The 24,308-nt window shown below is 37.0% G+C and overlaps 3 protein-coding genes, 1 long non-coding RNA gene and 1 pseudogene across 6 annotated transcripts; 3 read left to right on the top strand and 2 right to left on the bottom strand.

Annotated features, from left to right (window-relative positions):
• The first annotated feature begins 1,364 nt into the window (after positions 1-1,364).
• On the top strand, positions 1,365-3,544 carry LOC103324791 (dof zinc finger protein DOF1.4). The gene is made up of 2 exons (XM_008226899.3): positions 1,365-1,523; positions 1,729-3,544. The coding sequence occupies exons 1-2, from the start codon at positions 1,458-1,460 to the stop codon at positions 2,791-2,793; spliced, it is 1,131 nt and encodes a 376-aa protein (XP_008225121.2). The 5' UTR covers positions 1,365-1,457; the 3' UTR covers positions 2,794-3,544.
• A 6,593-nt stretch (positions 3,545-10,137) lies between these two features.
• LOC103324790 (dof zinc finger protein DOF3.6-like) lies at positions 10,138-12,656 on the bottom strand (annotated as a pseudogene). Its single transcript, XR_016125001.1, has 2 exons — positions 12,094-12,656; positions 10,138-11,963 (listed from the first exon to the last, which is right to left on the bottom strand). The product of XR_016125001.1 is annotated as a dof zinc finger protein DOF3.6-like (transcript).
• Positions 12,657-16,221: 3,565 nt separating this feature from the next.
• LOC103324845 (uncharacterized) lies at positions 16,222-17,343 on the bottom strand. Its single transcript, XM_089048912.1, has 2 exons — positions 17,200-17,343; positions 16,222-17,099 (listed from the first exon to the last, which is right to left on the bottom strand). Exons 1-2 carry the CDS (start codon positions 17,341-17,343, stop codon positions 16,452-16,454), a joined length of 792 nt encoding a protein of 263 aa, XP_088905038.1. The 3' UTR covers positions 16,222-16,451.
• Positions 17,344-18,351: 1,008 nt separating this feature from the next.
• On the top strand, positions 18,352-20,056 carry LOC107880647 (autophagy-related protein 8C-like). Its single transcript, XM_089049010.1, has 7 exons — positions 18,352-18,524; positions 18,737-18,765; positions 18,864-18,928; positions 19,018-19,174; positions 19,265-19,317; positions 19,525-19,634; positions 19,742-20,056. Exons 1-7 carry the CDS (start codon positions 18,485-18,487, stop codon positions 19,858-19,860), a joined length of 573 nt encoding a protein of 190 aa, XP_088905136.1. The 5' UTR covers positions 18,352-18,484; the 3' UTR covers positions 19,861-20,056.
• A 1,482-nt stretch (positions 20,057-21,538) lies between these two features.
• LOC103324789 (uncharacterized) lies at positions 21,539-24,025 on the top strand. 2 transcript variants are annotated; one of them, XR_001677516.2, is made up of 6 exons: positions 21,539-21,882; positions 22,194-22,281; positions 23,054-23,229; positions 23,364-23,537; positions 23,626-23,710; positions 23,817-24,025. It is a non-coding gene; the product is annotated as an uncharacterized LOC103324789 (long non-coding RNA). The 2 variants fall into 2 exon arrangements; XR_016125662.1 differs by having other exon boundaries at positions 22,109-22,281.
• Positions 24,026-24,308: the final 283 nt, after the last annotated feature.

The raw sequence follows: 24,308 nt of genomic DNA, 5'->3' as shown, positions 1-24,308 counted from the left end.
ACCAACATGCATGATAGATAGTAATATTTTTTAATGACCAAATTAAAGGTTTAACAGTGTAACAGGCAGAGAGAGAGAGAGAGAGAGAGAGGAAGAATAATGATGGGTTGTAGGGAAGGAGGAGAAGATCCCTCGGGGCACTACAAAATCCGTTTGTTCCCCGAACGTCTATGCTTTTGTGTGTTACTTTTTTTATTTTCCATTTCTCTCTTTTTCTCTTTACCAGCTCATGAGCTGCCCACCACATGCTTCTGCTTCTGCTTCTGCCTGCACTATGCTTTGGTTTTCCACTCTCTCTCTCTCTCTTTGTGACACCATTAACGGTTTTTTTTTTTCGTTTTTTTGGGTCTTTGTAATATATTGCCAAACTGGGAGGGGGGGTGGTAGAGAGAGGAACAAGAAGTGCAAGGTACAGCAAGAGCCCTCGAGAATAAAGCGTGGTGGTCTTTCTTTGTTGTGTGCTTTGAGTAGTCTGGGATGCAGACAGCCACATGGTGCCCTCTTGTCTCTTTCTCTTTGGAATTTTCACCCTTCCCTATTTCAAATGAATATTTCCCTCCTTCATACATACATATATCTTGTAATTTTCTTTTAATTATATATGCAAATACCTAATTGCAAAAACATGCGTCTTACAAAATCATTAGCATATTTACAAGCTCGTTTTCATGTTGTTGAGAAATCATTTTCCACAATATGGTGTCCCGTCAAATTAATAATTACATGATTCAATTTGGATGATTAGATATTGTTGTGGAAATGGGGATATGTAACATGTTGATACATGGGAGCTGAGGGCCAGCCATATGTACTATATATATATATATATATTAATTAGGTGCCACAGCCACACAACAATCAACATGGTGTGACGACCCCATAATTAAATAAGTAAAGTAAAAGAAAACAAAAAAGAGGAAGTGGGATTTGCTGTGAAGACTGCATCGAATATTGGGCTCTAGGGATTCCCTCTACACTTATCTAATTTACTTGCTGCTACTATCTCTATGCAAAATTAAGGAATGTATGTTATGTTGTTAATCATATAGGAATGTGTACTAGTCGTAGCTACTCTCTCTCTCTCTCTCTCTCTCTCTTTCTTGAACCTCCCAAAGATTCATCTCTAATGCCACATTATCTCCCTGTCCGCTTCTCGGATTTCGAATGCCCTCAATATTCTTCCCCATTAAAATAATCGGCCTTATCAAAATCGATTTTAGACCTCCACAACCCCATCACGTGAAAATTAGATTCAAAGTAATTAACTCGTTAATTAATTTCTTCTCTCATGTAATCACACGACTTGGTCATTCCCTCTCTCTCTCTCTCTCTCTCTCTCTCTCTCTCTCTCTCTCATAGTCATAATATTATTTCAACCCCATCAAGAAAGACTCACGTCGCCACCTGCTCTTTGTCTGCTTACTCTTTGTTTCAACGATTCCTTCTCAAACAGAAACATGTTGAGCAACTGTGATCATGAGAAGATGGTACTCATCTCTTCAACTACTAACGAATGGCCACAGGTTCACCTCTCTCTCTCTCTCTCTCTCTCTCTCTCTCTCACACACACACACACACACACAATTTCAATTATTAGACAAAACATGACACAACTTTTGTTGCTTAGCTCTTGGAAGAGAATATTTCTCCTGTGTTGTTCTTTTTACCCTAACACCACCGCCTAAACCCTCTTTCTTTCCTTTTTCCTTTCACAAAAAAATTCTGTAGATGCAGCAGCAAGATAATATTCAAATCGATGATCACCATCAAAAGGGCTTGAACAATAACATGTCTTCATCAACATCATCACCAGCTACTCGGATAATGGAGAAACCAGGCCAAGAGCAGCTCCAACTACAGCAACAAGCCCTCAAGTGTCCACGCTGCGATTCATCAAACACCAAGTTCTGCTACTATAACAACTACAGCTTGTCTCAGCCAAGGCATTTCTGCAAGGCCTGCAAGCGCTACTGGACCAGAGGGGGAACTCTCAGGAACGTTCCGGTCGGCGGTGGGTGTAGAAAGAACAAGCGTGTGAAGAGGCCTGGCTCATCATCGTCGTCAGCCATGGATGGAGCTTCTTCTTCTTCTTCTTCAGTTCCAAGCAACACTGCTAACAATAATAATAGTAATTCAAACCCTCCTTCACAACCATCCCAGATAGATCAGATCAACCCACTGTTTTATGGGGTGCCTAGTAACCCTTTTATGGACAGTCCAAGTTCCGCTTCTGGGTTTGATCTTCATCAGTTGAATCATCATCATGCTCAGTTGGGGTTAGGGTTTTCATCAGCAGGTACTTTCATGTCTGGTGATAATTATCGAAACAGGTTTAATCCCACATCGAATTCATCACTTCCTTCTTCCAATTATAGCTCCATTTTTAGTACTTCTCCATCTACTACCACCACCACTCCAACTATGGCTTCTGTGCTTGCTTCTAAGTTCCTCAATGGGGGTAGTTTTAAAGATATTCAAGCTAGAGGGCCTAGTCATAACCAGTATTTCCAGTCCTTACTACCCTTTGAAGACCTTCATATAGCAGCCGGCAATACCGGTGAGGCTGGTGGTGCCGCAAAAGATGTGAAAGTTGAAGATCAGGCTGGGCAGAACAGGTTGGAGTGGAATAATAATAGCAATAACAATAATGTGAATGGTAATATGAATTGCCAGAATCAGATGACAGAGCAAATGGGGCTCTCGGATCCCAGTCTCTACTGGAGCTCAACGACTCTTGGTGCTAATTGGCATGATCCATCAAATCTTGGGTCCTCAGTCTCTTCTCTGATCTAGCAAAAGCCAAATTCATGAACATCATCATTTTTCAATTTCATCATTATCTCAAGTGATTTTGGTTCTTTCTTAGCTTTAGGTTTTCTTAGTTGGTTGGTAATTGGTTTTTATTACTGGGTGTGGGTTTCAAAAAAGTTGAAGAAAAAGAAACAAAAAAAGAAGTCAAGGGTATAGCTTCATAATATTATTGAAGCGAGGACGGCAGGAGCTGGGATCGGAGTGTTCATGTCAGCAGCAATTAGAGAATTAATCAGCCTCTTGATCAGTTTTATTAATCAAGGTTGAGAGTCCCCCACCAAAATTGCGCTGAGAGGAACCTCGGATCTTCTTCGTCTCACTGCCTCGAATATCAACTATATGTCATCAAGATCATGACTAGAGAGCTTCTTCTAGTGCAGTAAGTTGGTGTGTTTGTTTTGTATATGTATATATAATATGCATGACACTGTTTCCTAATTCTCGTATGTATTTGTTATTAGCTAGGTTGGGGTGGTGGGTTTACTTGTGTTAATGTCAATGGTGATGACCTATATGATCAGGAAGGAGAGGAAGGTACTAATAATTTATTTTTAATTTCTTACTTTGTTCTTGGGGATGGGATGGGTGTGTTTAGAGGGAGTGGGGAAATGTGGTTAATTGGGTATAATGGTATACAAGAGAAGAGATGGGAGACAATTGTTATTGCAATGTGGGTACGTAATTAATTTATATTTATATATATCTATATATATATATGTTGGTTTTGTTTAAATTATATGTCTTTTCTCTTCGACTTGATTAGTTTCTGCTATTTCATTGTAGTTGATGTTACTGGTTTTGAATTTTGGATTATGAGAAAGAATAAATGCTGATATTTTCAAACCAAAACAATTAAAGATCTGTCAATAGTACTGTACTATTGCATGATATGTATTGTAGCTCGCATTTTATAGCCTAGCATGAGATTAATGTGAACCTCAAGAAAAGTATGTTGGATTTCATTCATGGGAATTATTCTATGGAGACAGATATATATTGATTTTGAAGGTACGTTCCTTGGACTATAGTATGCTGGCTCTAGTGGAACTCTTTATTCTCCCCGTATATATAGTACTATAGCTAGTAGACGCATATGGATCATGGAGTGGTGGAGATTCTTTGTGCACGTACATGATGAATATTTCACATGGCAATAACTAAGATAAGGTGAATAAATGTATATTGAATTCGACACAGGGTATATGCTGCCTCATTCTATTTAGCTAACTAGTATGTCTATGAAATTACCTCATATGAGTTAGAGCTGCTGGTCAAAACAAGACAATGTACTCATCTTTTTATGCTCGGTTTCGATCTCCAGTACATTAGAGTAGTAACAAAAAAAAGTATATCTATATGAGAGAGAGAGAGAGAGAGAGAGAGAGAGTTCTTGACTTTGTGTATGCAGATTTAAAAGGATTGGCTGAGGTTGAATGTTGGTACGAAAAGACTTAGGTTGAAAATTTTGATAAGCTAATAATTAGATGCAGTTTTATGTCTATCACGGTAATATGATTATTCACTATGATATGATATATTACGTACCCTTCGTGAGTGGTAGACAACTGGTAGTGCACTCCTTCAAAAAGCTGCCAATTCATGATCTCTTCTCTCGGCATTAATTGCTCTCTTTCTTCCCTTTAGGAGAAACACTTGTGTACAAGAGGGATGGTATAGATTATGACACGAGCGATAATTTTTTTATTTGATATAGAGTGATTGGTCAGAAATGACAAAATAATGCTATACCCGTTTCATGTAAGTTTTTCTACCCTTTTAGACTTCAAAAATCCTATGAGACCAAAATCATGAAAAAAGAGGGAGGAGGGCCTTATTAATTAGATTTTGTGTAGGCAAAGAACTCTAAACTTTATGTTGCCAATTGTTCTTTCTCGTTACACAAACCCTAAAGAGATATGTTAGAGATTTGAGTAGATAGATAAATAATGTGCTTATAATTAGGATGAAATTTCTGCCTGAATTATACGCGTGTTTTTGGGTCCTTATTGCAAGCTTTGTACGTGGGTTTAGTCTAAGCAAGTTGATAGAAGTAATTAAAATGAGGCATAATGCAGTTGTGATTTTGAACTTGTATAAGATAGGATTGTATGGAAGAGGTAAAAAGTGTGGGTTTCTGTGGTGGGAAGTGCTTCTGGTCCTGGTCCCAATATTGGCTCAGGCAAGTAAGTGCTTTACTGGTCCCGATCAAGGCTTGGCTCCAAGAATGGTACTACGAAGAAGGCTCGTTAATTATGAGCCTCCATGTATTTGAAAAAAGCAGCCGACTGATGGCAACATGGCGAGGTGTTATGTTTTCTGGATTGAAATTCCGTGATGAGGGCATGCATTGATATTGATGACGTAACCAATATATCAAGAATCAAAATCAAAGACGACCATATTATATATTGCTAATCAAATCCATATGTGTGTGTGTGTCCACACAAAAGCCATACATATTCGGATATATATGACTTCATCCCACCAATAGTTTTGATTGAAATTGTTGTCCCTAGAATGGGCAGGTGCATTGTATCTTTACAGTGTAGCCCTTGTGTGTTAGATGAAGCTGAGGTAATAACTTACTTAGAGCATTTCCACTCATTTGCCGTGATGAAAAGCAAAGGAAGGCAAGGGTCGGTACCATTCACATGAATAGTGCTTGCCCTAGCAATTTTTTTGTTGGTTTTCCACCAATTGTCATGGCAACATGAGATATAGAATTTTGGTGTGAGAAGTGAAAAATATGGCAAGTTATTTATAAAAATAATAAAATAAAATAAAAAGAAGAAAATTTTGGTTTTTTTTAGATTTTATTTTATTTTATTTTTAAATTTTTTCATTGTTGAGGTCATTAATGACGTCATAGCCCTAAAGCAACAATTCAGGATGCTCTTGCCTTGGAGCCTGCCAAAGCTTGCGGAGCCCACGCCTTGCCTGGGTTGTTTTGTATCGTTAGAAATTTCTTCTTGGGCCTAGGCCCCGCTTGCCCAAGTTGGTGGGCTGCGATGGAACTGCTCTTAGGTCTAGGCAAGGGATCTTAGAGTGATCTTTTAGTATCCTGATGAATAGGCGTGCCACTATTGGAGCTTAGTTAAGCCCAATAGAAAGATGTTTAACTGTTTTGCAGTTTGAAATGCTTAGGATTCAAGCTCAATCTTTTAACTGCTAATCAAGCCACATTGTGCGCCAAGTTGGTTCAGATTGGTTCTTTTTAATGCCTTGATTTCAATATTCTATTTTGTGCGCTGATATAGAAAGATTGATTACAATAAGATGTAAATCGGCAAGAAATCCCAAATCAAGCAAGCTTACCCCAAATCGGGCAAGCTTTTCTGATAAGAAAAATACTGTTATTCTGCCCATTTTGGGTTTTGTAAAATATGTGATGATAAACAAACGATTTATAAAGTTAAAATAAGTGAAAATGCAACTTGAAACTAAAGATTTCTCTATTCAGCCCGGTACATAAGGATTTAAATATAAACTAATGAACTTAAAGATACTTAGCCTAGCAACTAGGAATCATACCAAGTATTGGCAGAGCAAATAAATTAAAAGATATCTCAGGAGTTGTTAATTGGGAATCTTTATACAAGAGAAATCTATTTGAGTTCAATGAGATCAATTATTGGTCGAGTTTGAAGCATTTTTCTGAAAGAAAAGTTGTGTCATGTGTTTTTCCAACTTGCTTGATGAAGATGAGTATGTTGTTTGTCCTCCTTTTGTGGGTGAGCTGGTAAACTCGAGTGCTTTGATCCTTGCGTTGACATTGAGAATAAGTTTCAGCATGGTGCTTTTATTTCAGTAGGTTTCCAAAGCTCAAATCGCATTTGACCCAACGCTTTATTAAAGCCTTCAACAGTCCTTAATGGCCCTATTTCCATTTCTGGTCCAAACAGAAATATATTCAGATATTAATGATGCAGTGCCAGACTGAGTTGTATGTATATGTCGTGTTTTCTAGTGTTCACTTAGGTAAGGGCCCCCAATGACCAACTAGCCCAGTGGGTGAGTGTTCATGTCCAGATGTCCAGTGGTGGTGCCTATGCCCAACAAATCCAATTGTTTTGGAATGCAGGGGCCCTCTCCTGCTGCTGCCTCATTATAGCTTAATTGTTTTCATTTATATAAATCTCGTGTCTCTGTGTGTGTTGACCTTTGAATAGTTCAGCTTCAACATCATTGTTTTTCAACCTTCACGATCAAACATCATAATCATACAAGATTGAAACGAGTACTCTTCCCACTTTATTAACATTAACAAGGCCAGCATTTGTTAACGATCGAGTAGGAGATCATATGTACATTAGTTTTTAAATAATATTATCATATATATATATATATATAGAGAGAGAGAGAGAGAGAGAGAGAGAAACACAAGAAGTTGAAAATCTTATAAATCTAATTTAAGTACATTCCTAATTCCCCTACCAAATACATTATGTTTTCTTTAAACGTTCTTTCACAAGACTCTTACGACAGCCAACTGAAAGAGCCAACAAGAAGACAACAAGTCGACCAATGCGAGGAAACATAGGTGCAGACATGAGCAGTTGCATGTGGAGAGATTAATAATTAGATTGGTGATGACTGATTTTGGCAAACTCCTTCTCAAGCACAACTTATATATATTCTCTTATTTGTATTTTCGTAACTTATTATTCTGCGGATGCTATTATAAATATGCATGAAAAGAGAGATGAATACAAAATACATGTCTGCACAATAATAATGTTCAAATGTGCAGAATATATATATCTAGCACAGTAGAGCAGTGGTTCAAATACCCCTTCTCCACGCTATCTTCAATCCAAAACAACAAGACAACAACAAGAAAAGAAGATGTGTGGTGTGGACGCTCTTTACAATTTTGATTATGACGTCAAGCCTTTGCTCCAAAGCAACCCCTTTAGTGCCATTGTTGCCAAGACAAAAGAAATTTGCAACTTCCTTTCTTTCTAGTCAACCCCATCTTATACATGATCTCGGATGTCCTTCGATCTTTCACTCCCACTAAGACGACAACAACAACAACAAAACTATTATTTCTCTTATCTTTTGAAATAGAGATACAACATTGATTCGAACGCATAATCTCAAATGCATAAATAACTATTTTTAATTAAATAAATTTAAATTTTAACCAAAAAAAACTTTCGCTTTTAATTACTTAAGCTATAAAGTCATTGCACTAACCGTTTTGATTGAGAACCTAGTTACAAATGAACTTTTTATGATTTATTTTCACATACTATTTGGGGTATATTGACACACTTTAATGTCTCAAACACATCATCTGGTCAAGTGCCCAAGTCCACAAAACTGTCCAAGGAACCGAAAGACCTGCAAGCTGACCAAATGATGGTGCACTGAGAAGGCTTGAGTCCCACATCGATGGGATGTGAATTTGATGGAAAGTCCACTTCTTCCATATAGGAGTCTTTGTCTCTTCGGCCAAGTGGGCCCACCACTTCTGCATTTTGCTTCAATATTATAGAGATATAAGAAATACGAGAAGGGCCCCACACATCAAAATCATGAAAATGTAGACGTGGTGCTAAAGCTAGACACTGGATTGTTCCTCCATGCATTTGTCACCACCACCAAGGGGAGCTTTCGAGCTTTGAAAGGACTTCAACAAGAGAAAGGCATGTAAATAGATGGGGAAGGTTCCCCACTAATGTAGAGACTCATTATACACTTTTGTCCTCAAAGCTCCAATATTTACCTCCAACAACCCCCTTTCAAGTTTGAAGTGAAACATTTTGAGTTGAAATTTCACTCCAATATTTCCCATTATTTATAGACCTCTCTTGGGGCACAAGCAACCAAAGATGGGGATTGGATTCTCCAACTTTGTTTCCTTCCCCGATATGTGTAATTAGAGAGAAATTATCATGCAACGGGAATAACACTTTTTGTTATTCTTAATCAAGAATATAATGACAAGTTGGATAACTTTTCCATGTATCATTATGTTTTTAGTCGAGAATTGCAAAACAGTATTATCTCCGTTACAATAAATTTCAATGGAACATTTATCCAATTTGTTTATCTTTTTATTTATTATTTATATTCCATTGATCAATTTCCAGAGCATATTATTACATCCATTTATTTTGTTTGTAGGTGCTGCTTTTTTTTTTGACATAATTCATTCATTACTAAGTGGTACCACACCATTATTCATGATTAGCTGCTGGTACCACTCTAACACTATATAATAAGGTAGCAATTACAAGCTTAATAATGCATGCATATATGCACCTATGGATGGTTCTATTGGTTAATTAAGACCAATTAATTGTTCAATTAACTAAAATAACCATTGCAGATATTACTTTTCACGTAATAAGATGCATCAACATTAAACACAAGAAATTGAAGATCATCAGCTGCCAACCATATGAAAACTGAAAATCCAAATGTAATAATATGTACGGCTTATATTGCATCCCAAGAGGTCTCACACTGCTTTTTGTAGTGCGACAGGGATCTCTCTATGGCAGACCAAAGATTTGCTTTACTGGGAAACCACAATATACCCACCTTCACGCCCTCCCACCAATCTCTGTATATACTGTAGAAGAATCCCATTGCAATTTATTCATTAATTAATCTTTAAATAATTAAACGTAGTGCTAATTAACTGTGCCAGCCAAGAGCCAGTGGTCCTTGCATAGTAAGATTCACTACTGCTGGACTGTGCCCATAGAACGTGTAAGTGTTGTTTCAAATGGGATCAGCCATGCAGGCTTTTGTTTTTTACCTCTTCTATTAATTTCTACCATCCATTCGATATTGTTGTACATCTACAACAGCTATGCCTGCATTCGCAGCCAACAGTTTTTTGGATTATATATTTATTCATAAGAATGATTAATATTATATAGAGAAACACTTACGTTAAACCTTTTCACTTGACGTACCGTGATTGGCAGGCCATAAATAACCTTGTTTTGCTATCTCTGTTCGACACTAGCAAGAAAAAGAGGAGCCTGTAGCAGGCAGGCAGGCTAAAGCCTGCCAAAGCGCCCTGATGACAATAAATCATAAAGCAATTTGGAACTCTTGAGTCTCAAGTAGTGATTCATTTAAAATCATTTGTAGCACAGTCAGTGCAGTCACCCACCACATGCAACAAACCTAACCATATATCTTGGTTCATCAACTTTTCTACACATTCAACTAAGCTTCCCTAATCCATGCATCATACTTTGAGATTGCTCAGAAAGCCATCACTTTGAACTATCTAAATAGTATAGATGAATAAGCAAACAATTAAAGCAATGACACAACAATTAAAGTTACAATTAAAGCATATTTAACTCATTAACTTTTGATGAAATTTAAGTTCAAAACAAACAACCTAATCATAGATCAACCCAACCCATGGAAACAAAAGGCTATATATGATTACGACCGCTATACGCTCCTCCTTCCATTTACAATGAAAACTCACATCACCAAATTCTTTCTAAATATATATATCTATGCTCCATGAAAAACACAGATTATACATAACCTACTTAAACCACCAAGTTAAATGAACCAATTTAGCACAGTACAGGAAATGAGAACTGAACATGGGCTGAGATGAGATCCATCCATATGCAGATAGATAATTAATTGCCATATGCTGTACGCTCTCTGGAGGTTGAGGGAGCTGCTGCAAGAAATGCATGCTTGAAAAGTCTTAATTAGTAGGGCCATATGATCCAGGTAGATCAGGCCACTGGCTTGGGTTCAGAGAAGGCCCAGCGCTGGTGGTGGTGCTGGTGTTCATGTTACCAGAGGTGGTGGTGGCCCACAAAGCGCTTTCAGAAGCTGCAGAAGAAGCATTAGCAGATGATCTGTTGATGTTGAAGCTCTGATGAGGCCAGTCATGGTCACTAGCAGCAGAAGGCCTGGTTGGTTGAATCAATAAGCCCTCTTGATCAGATGGATACAGAGCCGTTTGGTCCACCATGCTGCTCTTAGTGTTGCCAGCTTGATAAAATTGGCCAAAAGGAGCTGAAACATTGAACCCCTGCAGCAGGCTCATATTTGAGGATGCACCTCCTCCCAGTTGATCATGGCCCTCAACGTTGAAGGGCTGTGACTGATTCAGAGATTGAATTGCTGCATAAGATGACAAATACCCAGTACCCCCAGGATAGTACTGATGGTGAGAAGCCAAATTACCAGTGCTCTCTATAGCCCCAAGATTAGAACTTGGGCTTGTTGTGGCCAAGTTTTTCACTGTTTGCTGGTCTTGTTGTGGTGCCTGTGCCTGCGCCTGTGGCTGCAGAGAGGGAGATGATGATGATGATGAGTTAGTCTTGGGACGCTTCCCCTTCCGGCAGCCTCCGCCGACAGGGACGTTCCTGAGGGTCCCGCCTTGGGTCCAATACCTTCTACAAGTCTTGCAGAAGTAGCGCGGCTGAGAGAGGCTGTAATTGTTGTAATAGCAAAACTTGGTGTTCAGAGACTCACAGCGAGGACACTTCTGAGGTTGCTGTTTTGTGCTGTTGCTGCTGGTTCTCAGTCTGTAAAGTTGGCTTCAATCTCTGATCTGGATTTTGCTGATCCATCTTCTGAACAAGCCCCAGCTGGTGTTTGATGATGATCTCCCTATAAACTTTTCTTTCTTTTGCTGCTGTGCTCTTGCTTGATGGGATTTGCAGCTTTATGGAACACGCAGGTTATAAGGGGAAGGCTAAATTAGAGCGTTTTTGTGAGATAAGAGGCTCAACGTGTCTCGCTGAGCCTTGAGAATCTAAAGACTCTCACTGCAAAACAAAGGGCGGTCGTTATCCTTGTGCATAGGCATGCCTCTTTCTCGTTCCCACTAACCTACCTACCCACCACAAAAAACCAGAGGCCATTCACTCATTTCATCAATCACAATGAATGTAATAAGCATGAAACCAAATGGGAAAAGAAATTATGAAAATCCGATGGCCCAATATCTCCCTGAATTGAACAATATCCGACAAGATTTTTTTGCTCCTTCTATACACAAGGTGTCAGAAGGTGTGAAGAGATTAGATTGTTGACCTGCTTTCTTGTTTGTTCTTTGTTTTACTGTAATTTGAACAGAGGACCGAAAACGGGGTGTCGGATGAGCACAAAACTCAGATAGGAGAGGTCTCAATAATCTGTGGGAGCTAGAGAGATACCACCAGACTTGGTGTTAATTCATTAACTCAAAAAACCTACAAATAAAAAACATCCCAATCCATTGCTTTTGTTTGATCATAGTATCAACAACCCAGAACACCAAGCTTCAACCTTTACCTTTTCATTCAGATATGCTGCAATTCAGAGCCCCCCAAGAAGCAAAACCAAACCCAACAAAATAAAACAAAGAAAAGTCTCTGAGAACTGAAGAAGGATGAGAGCTTTAGCTATTGAATTTAGATATATTGGGAGGGGAGGGTAGGGGATGGACCACGCTCAAAACTGGACAGGTGAATAAGAGAGAGCAGAGGCGGCGGGTCAGAGCAGGCTCAGGAGGGTGGCTTGGCGGTCGTCCCTGTGTCTGTTTTTGGCTCTGTGTGTGCCTGTCAGACCTCAGCAGCAGCAACTACTCTTTATTTTTTTTTCTCTTTCATTCCACTTTCATCTGTGTCTGCCTACTACAATCATACTCATAACTCGCCCTTGAGTCTTCTAATTCACAATTTTTTTTTTCCTTTTTTGATTTTCTGTTTGGTGGGTTTCGTTCTCTTCTCTGTGACATCATTTACTCAGAAAGACAATTGTGTCCCCGTTCTTCCAAGCATTTCCATGCCGACTTTTCTATAACTCCTTCGTTCTCTGTCTACTTACTCACATGTTGGATTGGATTAGTCAAATTTCCTTCTCATTCTTCGGCAAACCAATTTTGTCCAGCGCGTGTCAAACTTATGATGACATTCGATCCGAGGAAAACATTATAAAAGGACTCCCATACAATATTTGAAGAAGGTGTGTACGATGACACTAAGGAAAAAACACGGACAATCATAATATGTTTAATTTTAATTAGTTTGATAATTTATATTCAAGAATCTGAAATTTGAATCTCTCTTTTCATTTTCAAATATCTTTTTTTGTAGTTGATTAAATAACGTGTTGTCATTCGTATTTGAATATTTCTTATGTTGTTGCTAAAAACTGCTCAATAATATTCGAATTTCTCTTATTAGTCAGCATTTTTGTCGGTAATCAAAGAATGTGTTCATTGATATTCGAATCTCCCTTTTGCCATTGACTAAAGAATGTGTGTGTCAACGTATATAAGCAATAGGTATATTGAACGCAACATGCTTTATTTGAAAATGAATTACCTATTAATGTGTGAGAGATTCGGCTAATTATCTATCAATTGGAGTATTTGTTCATGTTTAAGGAGGGGCAATTCCGGCAATTCGTATGAAGCTATATATGAAAGTGGATGCTGACTGGTGAGATTCCCATTTGCTGAGACTAGGATTGAAGTGTGAGAGTGTAAATTGGATTAGGATGAGAATGAGTGAAGGAGACGAGTGGCACGTGCCCCAAACCAACTTAACCGAAGAAGCCGAGTTAGTAGAAACAGAGATGGACCAGTTGTAGATGGTGATGATGCTGGCGTGGCGTCCGTTGGGGGTTACAACTGCTCCCTGCACTTCCACTTCAACTTTATGGGTGTCAAAGTGGGCCCACTCTTTTAAGGTTCGGGGGTCTTTTATCTCTTCTATTGATGAATCTCTCAAATAATTTTATTTGAGGGACACCCTTCAGGGTACTGTACAAATTTTTTCCAAATGATCCAAGACATCTATTTTTAAGGTCTTCATTCATAGATCATTCTTACAAAAAATTAGACAAATTGAAACCGTTTCGACATCCAATTGTATCTTATAAAATTAATGAACACGATGTTTCAAGAAAGTACTAAAATTTCTATAACTTAAATGAGTGGTCAAATGATATTGGATTTAAGTAATTTTTTGTAGAGATGATCTTTGAATGATTATGTACAAAATAGACGGTTTGGATTAGTGAAATACAATCCGGAATGGGACCAACAAGAGGTGTTCCTCAAATAACTTATTTGAGGGATCCCTCAATGAAAACTTTTTGTATGTGTGTATATATATATAATATTCTTTTGGGCCTGCATGTCTAAATCTAAATTCAACAAGGTCCCCTCGTTGGCCCTCAATTATGCACAACAATATCGATATTGAATCAATTCGGCCCAAGTTCATTGATTTGAGTTTCCATCTCCTCTCAAATAGTCGAACTCAAACACAAGAAGTTCCTGGGTGGAGCAATAAATCAAACTATTCAATCATTATTTTCTTTCTCTTGTTGAGTAGAGGTTCGGATCCATTTTTTACTATGTAGTAGGATCCTAATCTCATTCCCTTTAAAACTCGGAGATATCAACTATGTCGTTTACTCGACAATCCTACAACATTGTCCACGTTGAATATCTCCACGTGTTGAATATCTCCACCGTGTTGTTTATTTGGCAATCCTACAACATAATCCAAATCAAATTCTTGACATGTGGTAAGATCCTTGTCAAATTATGTGTTAAGATCTTTGTCTCCGATATTATACCTTAAAAATCAGATATCAACTATGTCGTTCATAGTTCATTGTAAACATTCATATTATAATCATAACCATACCCATATTATTCATGTACGCGTAATACAAGTTATACTACATGACTATAATGATATATATATATATATATATATTTTATTTTCATTTTATATTAACTCAAGGAGAGTTGCAACATTCCCCACACAAAAAAGAAAAAAGAAAAAAAAGGAGCACATTTCAAAATAGAAAACATCCCCAATTTTGAAAACGGATGCCATGAAGGATAAAAGTTGCCCATTTCTTATTACTTATTTTACAAAACCCTGCCATTTTTGTTATCCAACGATTTTTCCTAAACAATCCCTAATATCTAGCCTTTCCATTGTTATGGTGTTGCTTGGACTCAACAAATCAAAACATTCTCATCATACATATAATATATGTTCGTTCATAAATAATATATATATATATATACAGTCCCCTTCTATTGAGGAATCCATCAAATAATTTTATTTGAGGGACGCCCTTTAGGATACCCTACAATTTTTTTTCAAATTATCCAAACCATCTATTTTTTAGGTCTTCATTCATAGATCATCCTTACAAAAAATTAAATAAATCGGAAACCGTTTCAACATCCAATTGTGTTTTACAAAATCAATGAACCCGGTGCTTCAAGAAAGTACTAAAATTTTAATAACTCAATTGAATGGTCAAATGATATCGGATTCAAGTGATTTTTTGTAGAGATGATCTTTCAATGAGTATCTACAAAATAGACGGTTTGGATTAGTGAAATACAATCCGGAGTGAACTCTACAAGGGGTGTCCTTCAAATAAGCTTAATTGAGGGATCCCACAATGGAAGCTCTCTGATATATATATATATATATATATAGCAATACATATAAACCATAATTACATATAATCTATATCTATATATATAAAGCAAAAGGTAGAGAATGGTGAAACATTCAAAATACCAGAAAATGCCATTGGTTAATTTAAACATTAAGAATTGAAATTATTAATTAAATGAGGATAATATGGTAAATTTATTTTTTATATTAAAAATATATAAATAAAAATAAAATCATATAATAAGTCATACTTTTATGGAATATAACTACCCATGTTATATTTTCTTAATTAAAAAAAAAAAAAAAAAAAAACCAATTGGCACATGCATGAGCATGTGCCAAAGAGCTAGTAATTTAACTATACATATTTCATAGTAGGTATATTATTCAGATGGTAGGTATATAATACCTAAATCATAATCGTAAGTACATTAAAATTAATGTAGGTATATTGGATGTCGTATAATGTAGGTATATTGGAATAGATAATTATGTGCACTTTTTATAAATTAAAAACATATACACTTTTCATACTAGGTAAATTATATTTTTTATAAAACAAACAAGTAATAGGTACATTATTTTTTCAACATAATTAGTATGTATAGTATTATTCATAAACTATTATAAAGTAGATTATTAGTCATGTATAATTCATAAAAAGAAAATAACATAAACATTTTTATTAAACAAACCGATTACCTAAATATGAATTTATTGTTAAATTTAAAATTAATTCTTACATCCATTACAACCATTTGGAGATCTTTCCAAATTCAACATCGGTCATTATATACAATCCAATTAAAAACCAATTTCATATTGATTCCTGCATTAATATATAAAATGCAATAATAACTTAGTTGATGATATTTTTAGAATCTGAAAAGTATAATAAATCAGATTTTATGTTTAATTAGGTAACTTGTTGAGTTGAATCTTAATTATGGGTTTTTACTTATACAAATTGAGTATTATTTGTAAGAACAAAAAATAAAGGGTTGTAGGTACGATAAATTGAATTTGAAGGATGTAAGCCTTACTACATTTTTATTTTATCCAAAGGTTGCCTTCATTATATGGCGGGGAGACCCCAATAAAGACTACAAACAGATAGCAGCAAGCTGCCTAAACATCCCCATCACCACTTCAAAATGAAACTATCAAACACATGAACTTCTTCTATCATGTTTGAGCAGACTAAAAAACACATCAACATTTCTTCACATCATCATCTTCGGGCTTGCTAATCCGCCTCCTAACATCCACAACATTCCCCTTCTCATCCAAAACTTCCACAACCTTCTCACGCACCACCTCCACCTCATCATCAGAATCAGATGAAGTACTCCCCACCACAGTCTCCTTAATCTTCTTCCCCGTCTCCATCGCCGCCCCCCACTCCCCCTTCACCTTGTCCTTCGCCGTCTCTGCCACCTTGCTCGTCCCCTCCTTCACCTTACCCGCCTCCGTTTCGGCCACATCCTCTGTTTTCTCCTTCATCTCCTTCGCGCTCGCCGCCGTCTCCGCCAACTTATACGTCCCCTCTTTGGTCTTCTCGTCTACAGATCCCGCCACGTCTTTCGTCTTCTCCTTTGTCTCGTAGGCGTATTGTTTTGCTTTCTCCTTGGCGCTCACTGCTGTCTTGGCTGCTCTGTTTGTTCCCTCTTTCGCCTTCTCCGCTGCGCTCATTGTCCTTTCCTTCATTTCATGGGTACAGTCCTTGGTCCTGTCTATCCTTTCCTCCGCTGGATCTTTTCCTCTGTTATTTGCGTCGACGGACCCCTCGTTCCTCCACTTCTTGTCATCGTGGGCCCAGTCTGCCCTTGAATCCCTATGATCTTCCGGAGCATTTCGACCCTGAAATTCAATAACATAGTCAATACGAAGCCCACCGAACCATGAAGGGATCAAATTATGCAAGACGAAAACTAGTGTTAATGGCTTAGTAATTTATTACCTCCGAGTATTTGGAGGCATAGGTATTGAAGCAGACCCTTGAGACTTTGCTAGAGGAATATCTGAGAGACAGTGCTGAAGGGCTTTGAGGAAAAGATTTTGAAAGGTTGAAGATGAGATTCTTAGCCATGGAGTTGACTGCCATGTTGTTGTTGATTGCTCTGTTTGCTCTGCTACTTCGGTTTCTGATCATATCACCGCTTTATCGGGTTGTCTGTTGTAGGTGGGGAGAGCAAGGTGGCAGCCGCGTACTAGTCAATTGGTTGGGGGTTTCCATAGTTACACGTGTTCTTTCTTAGTTGCCCTCCCTGACGAAGCTGGAAACTTTTTCTGAAGTCTACAGATTATTTTTCATCCCATTGATAAAGCCCTTTTCTTTCAATATTTATTTCTCAACAGATCCATCGACCCTCTCACTCATCCAATTTTTTCTTCTTCTTTTATTTTATAACATCAGAATTCAGAAGTACATACATATACTCTTCAGTTGAAGAAATACTCTGCACTTCTATAACCCAGTAATTTTTCTTGAAGCCAGTGGTGAACGTGCATGGGATATATCCAAAATTCCACGATACCTGATTGGACAAAGCTTAAAAAGCAAGCACCCACTTATGGGACAAGGTATCCTTCTAACCTCAATTATATCACCAGAGTTGCAACCTTTAAATTTAAAAGAAACACAAACAAATTCCATGTTTACGGAGAAACACCATTGGCACTTCAAATCCCATCTTTAATCAATTACAATGTCTCTTTATAGAGTGAGTTGATGGTGCATTGCTTTATAACGGTTTGGATAGGTGGTTTTGACAAAAATCACGGAAGAAATCGAACCAAAAAAAATAAATTTAGGACGGTTTAATTTGGCTGGTTTGGGTCTATTTCCAATTCTCTTTTCTTTTTGTAATTTTTCAACACTATTAGCCCAATTAAAAAAAACAAAAATCACAACTTCCAGAGTGATAGAGTCCCTTTAGTACTATTAGGTGTTGTGTTTTCATTGCGCCAGATGTATAGGTTTTTTTTAAGGCCCTTTTCAATGGGCTCCGTTGGCAGATATTAGTGGAGAATTATTAGGTGAGTTGGTTTAAAGTCCTTAACAAGGTCTAATTTGTCAGTCAGTATAAATACTGATTAATTAGTTGTGCAAAGCAAGACGGCTTGTATTTTGGATTTGTTAGAGTAATATCAAGATTGGTTTTCTGTTCAAGGATAGAGTTAAGGTTGAGATAGAGCTGGGTCCTATCCTATCACAGAGAACAGTCAGTTGTTGTAATTTCGCCATGGCAGAAGAATGCTCTTCCAGGAATGACTGTTCTCAGGGTTTGTTTCTCTTTTTTTTTTACAGTGTGTGTAGTTTTCCTTCTTCTTTGTGATAAGATGGTCTCTGTAGTTAGGTAATTTAAAATTTTCATGGAATCATGGATGCATGGTTGATACTGAATATGGTTTATCTTTTAAATGGATGATTAGTTTTTGTCTAACTTTTATGTTTTCTTTCTTGTGACTGATGGTTATGGACTATAATACTTCAGAAAGTAGGCAAGCTGAAGAGAAGAAGCTGGTAACAATTTCTCTGAATCATATATATATATATATATGTGTGTGTGTGTGTGTGTACTTGTTTCCTAGGCAGGCATTGATCAGTGGAGCTTTAAGCAGGTCAAAGTGGAGAATGCTGCAGGGACAGGGAGTGAGTTTGATGACACTGACAGCGACGAGAAGAAGTTTGTTGCTAGTTCCCTTTGTGCTTTGATTATCTTGCTTTGTACAATTAAATTATTCATTTTAATTTATGTGTTTGATATACGTTCAGAAATATTCCGTTAGTGAAAAAAAGCAGAAAACGAAAGAATGAATGCATATGGGCCATTGCTTGCTTAGACAATTGGTATAAGAGAGGCTGGAGGAGGAACGGAAAAAAAAGTTTGGAAGGTGCCGATTTGAGGGAGAAGTATCCACTTTGTATACCTGTACGAATTTCACCGATATGTTTACTTCCTCCTTTGCATTCATATGCTTTGTTCTAAATTCTAATTTGAGCCTCCATGCATGCAATGCAGGTGAGCGTAGAGAAGGATGCAGGGAGTGACATTCCGGACATTAACATGAAGAAGTTAGTTGCCGACTCCCTCGTTTTTTATTATCTTTATTTGTATTGCTGTGATTGTGCCCTTTTCTTTTATGCTTCTCGATATGTATATATATAGATAATGCTTTTATTGTTTAAGTATTGTATTTTTAAGTGTCATATGTATTGTTCATTTGGAGTTAGTAGTTGTACCAAAAACTATTAGTGATTGCCCATTTTTTCTGGATGCAGATTCCTTATCCCTTCTGATATGCTTCTTGGAAAATTTGTTCAGTTTTTACGGGGTAATATCAAAAAGCCCATGTTTGTCTTTTTCAAGAACACTACTCAACCTCCCACTGGTGAGCTGCAAATCAATTTTTTTTGTTTGCGCTTCATATATATGTGTGTGTGTGTGTGTTACTCCCAAAGTTGCAGTTATAATAATTCTTCCAATGTTCACTTACAGGTGTCTTGATGTCTGCAATGGATGAGGAAAATAAGGATAACGATGGATATCTTCACGTGATCTACAGTGGCAATGATCATTTGAGTGGATTGTTTGGGGAGCTCAAGTTATCTTCATAGGTGACCTCAGAATGCATGGTAATCTGCTGGATGGGACTACTGAAAGAAATGCATGGAGTTGAAATATTTTAGTGACTTTCTAGTTATCTTTTACGTTTAATGGACACTAATTAGCAAATGAGTGTATGTTTTTGCTTCCTACACACCGTCCTTTAGGATGGTATATGATGATTGAATATTGAGTTTTACATGATCACGACTCGCGTACGTACGATACCCTTTTCTCTCCATGCCCCCCTCTCTTTTCTCTCTAGGGTTATCAGCACTGCTGGCCATCTAAGAGGATGAGTCTCCACCCCTATTCCCCCCTTCCTTCCCCTTGACCTCATCTCCCCCCTTTTTTCTCCTTCCTAAAAAAAAAACTGCACTTAATTGAAGATAACAAAAAAACTATTAATTATAAATATTGGAAAACACGGTGATCAATTTGGCTAAATTTTTTTACTGAGTGAACAAATTGAATTTTCATGTAAAACTCAGTGACCAAAAAAGTATTTAACCTTTTAGTAAACAACTTATAAGGATTTCGTACACTCCTACCCACAATTCCATATGCTTCAAAAGTTTTGTAAAGCTATCCTCACCCACCCAATTGCTGATAGACTGACATTCCGACCAGTACCAATGGTAATTTGCCAAGTCTACATTAATATTACATTATATTGTATCTATAATTAATTTAAATGTTCAGAATTTAAGCAACATAAAAGGAATGAATATCTTCGTTCTAATATTAGGTGACTGTAGAGTGAGTGGGAAGTAAAGTAGGTGATATTTGGTGTGTGTGTATATATATATGATGTCTTGTTGTAAGTTGTATGCATCTCTAAGAGCATCTTTAAGGGAGATGTCAAATATCAAACATCAATTTTAAATTTGATGGTTGATGTGACAATTTGACATCTTATGCAGCTTTACATTCCACCTGATATGTCAAATTAAATTATTATTTTATTACATTTTAGTGTTAATTCATTTGTAATTAAAAAGAAAAGAAAAAAAAAATATTCATTTGACATCTTGCTTTCGGATGTCAAAAATAACATCTCAACCTCCAGTCTTCATTCCACATTAGCTTCGACACATCGGTTGGAATGGTGTGAGATGTTATTTCTAGCTGTTAAATGTCTATGTGGCACATTTGACACATCGGTTGGAGATGCTCTTAGAGGTGGTAATTTCCGACATGACTCGAAACTTGTACCAAAAAAAATAAGGGAGTTTCACTAAAACACCCAAAATGGGGGTTGAAATTATAAAAAAACCCAAGTACTATTTAAACATATAAACACACCAAAAACCTATCATTACACACACTCAAAACTCATTTATAAACACACCCAAAAAGTTGACTTTGGGGTTGATTTTGGGTGTGTTTCTATGTTTAAATAGTGCTTGGATTTTTTTATAAATACATGTCTAAGATTGGGTTTATTTATAAATTTGTAAAAAAATAAATACAATTACTTGATTAAATTATCAAAATTCTTTGAATAGTCATCTCTTTATGTACTTTTTTTTGTTTTACATTTTTACCTCACTAGTTACTAGATGTTATTACTTAGTGGGCCAATCCGATATATAACTCGAAACCCACACGAAAAATGAATGAGTCAACCCAACACGACACGTTTGTTAAATGGATCAAATTTGAGCATTCTTGACATGTAAACCCTAAACCATATGATACTAACATGACACGACCCATAGTCTCTCTACTCCTACTCTGCATATGAAATTCAAAACAAAGCATCAATCTACATTAAGCTTGGGGGAAGGTTTCAATGCAGGACCATACAAATTAGAAATTACAATACAAACGTCTCTGACTCGCAGTCTTGAGTTTAACAGTTAAATGCCTCAGATATTTCAATCCAAACTATAAACTGAAAAGCGCAAACAGTTTTTTGCCTCTCAAGAATTGCCATTGGAAGACTTTGTTGCAACAAGGAAAGCATGGGTTCGATTGAAAAGAAGGGGTTGCAGCAGTACTTGCTTCAGCATCATCGTCTCAGAACTAAGGTCAAATCCCATGTCTCTGTTAATCTCACTTGGGTTGTTTGGTTCAGTCCAATTTTGTAAAGGGTTTACCTTGATTTCCTCTGTTTTCCGTTTAAACCCCTGCTTAGTTCCAGAAGAGGAAGCCAAAAAAGAAAAGAATTTCTGAAAGTTTAGGTTGTTTCTCATCTGGGTTTTCAAAGATATTATCTTTTAAACTCAATTATGACCTGTGCTTGTGATAATTTAGTTACTCTGAGGTCCTAGCCATCAAATGCTGTTAATTGGGAATTTTTGGTGATACCTTCTTTTCTTATTCCAACTGGCAACTACAGTGGGGTTTTGTCAGCGATCAGTGACATAGTGTCTCGGAAGCTCACCGGGATTCAGAAACGTCAGTTAAGACGTCTGCTTCTCGAAGTGGTAAGGTCCTCATTTTATTTTGGTTTCTTGGTTTTCCAACTACACAGAAGATTTTGTATATTTGATTTGTGTATGCGCGCGCTCGCAACTGTGTTTTCCTTTCTTCTATTCTGTATAATTGGGTACTAAGCAGTTAAGCTAAATGAATGGAAAAATCCCAATTCCCAACCGTAGCTTACTGATGCTCTTTTCTGTTAGATCATTGTCACACACACACACACACACATTTCATTTGCCTAAACTCATAGCCATTGTTCGACCTTAATTAGAATATGTTCCCAGATAGATTTGGTCTGAAAGACCAACATAACACAGTGCATTTCAATTAGGTGGATGCCTGTAACCTCACCCTGCATATCACACCCCTGACCTGGGCTTTTGGATTAAGGCATGCAGTTAAAGAAGATAATATCACGAACCCTTTTTAGAAACTAGTGTAGCAAACATAAAATATTCCAGTAACATGATAAAATGCAAAATATACAGCATTGTTGTCAGGGATGATGGCTAAAACTCATTATGCATCATAATTACAATCATTATTGGGTGATTTGTACGTTTTTGTTTTTGTGAGAAGATTCTGTAAGAAGTTTGGGTGGATCTTCAGGACTCTATTAGCTTGGCCCTAAAGTATTAATGTGCTGAAAGAAAGAAGACTTTATAATTTTTGCTACAAGCACAATTGTCTATTGCTAATATAATATGTCAATTTTGATGTGTACAGGTAATATTAAATGTGTTTTCCATTATAACCTTGCATTTCTGCATGCAGCTTTTTGGAGCTGTTTATCTTGGACCATTTGGGCATTTCCTACATTTACTACTTGATAAGATTTTCAAGGGGAAGAAGGATTCAAAAACAGTAGCCAAGAAGGTTGTGCCCATAAAGAAGAATTCATTGCTTGTTCTAAAATTCATAATCAAATTACTATGTCTTGGTTGTGGAAGGTAAGTATATAATATGTCAAAACTTGTGATCATCAATTGTTTATGTTTGACATGTTGGCATGTGAGAAATACAGTAGTTCCTATCAGCCCTTAAATTTGATTAAGATCTAAGCGCTGCATGATTTGTATATCAGATTATAATGTTATTAGTCAAACAACTCTGAAAGTTTCGAAGATAGTCAGCCTGAAAGAGGCATGTTAGCATGTGCACTTTGCTGCTTATTGAGTGAAACACAGGAAGACCCTGGATGCATGTGAAGAATAAAATTAAGAAGTACTACCTGTCAGTGCAATGCACATCGTGGACGGTATAATTCTATCTCCATTGTATTTTTTTATACTAAGACATTATCAGGAAACATAACACATTTTAAACCTTGATGAATGAAAATGCAGTCTGGCCTGTTCTGGGTTGGATAAATCACCAGTATGTGCCACTCCATCTCCGTGTCGTCTTCCACAGCTTGGTCGCTTTTGGCTGGTACAAGCTATAAGCTTAATCTCCTTTTTTCTCTATAATATACATCATGTTTTTTGGTTCCTGATATCTTATCCCGATTCATTAACAAACTGGTTGGCCTTTTCAGGGGAATTTTCCTAAACTTACAAGCAATATATGTGGCATTACCAAAGGCTAAGTGAAGTGACAGAAATCTTTCGACTGGACTCAGATAATTTGTGCTCCCTCCAAGTTACGTAATAGTAGATATATTAAGTCCTGGATCCCCTTTTCATGTATGCTGGATCTTGTGAACAGTATTATAAATTTAAGCTATGTTTATTATTTTTTTGGTAAGCAAGTATGAGTTGACATGCTGCACACACCCTTCCAAATTTAAGCTGTAAATTGCTTACCCTGTTGTTGGTGTTGGAGACCACACTTGCATTGCAATGTGCATGTGAATGCGTCAGCTCAAAGCCTCAAAGCAGAAAGCAGGGGTTATATCACATAATAAGCCACAAAGCTTTTGCTTATGTTGCAAATAAGCCATGAAGGACAACGACTCATTCTCTAATAGAATGGCAACTTTGAATAATCTCTCCTTGAATTGAGGGCTGAATATTACACTGACCCTGAC

The sequence above is a fragment of the Prunus mume genome, linkage group LG3 (assembly GCF_029339155.1).
Source record: "Prunus mume cultivar Tortuosa linkage group LG3, ASM2933915v1, whole genome shotgun sequence".
Lineage (NCBI taxonomy): Eukaryota > Viridiplantae > Streptophyta > Magnoliopsida > Rosales > Rosaceae > Prunus > Prunus mume.
Note: the sequence above shows the minus strand (reverse complement) of the source record. Positions and strands in the feature narration are given on the sequence as shown.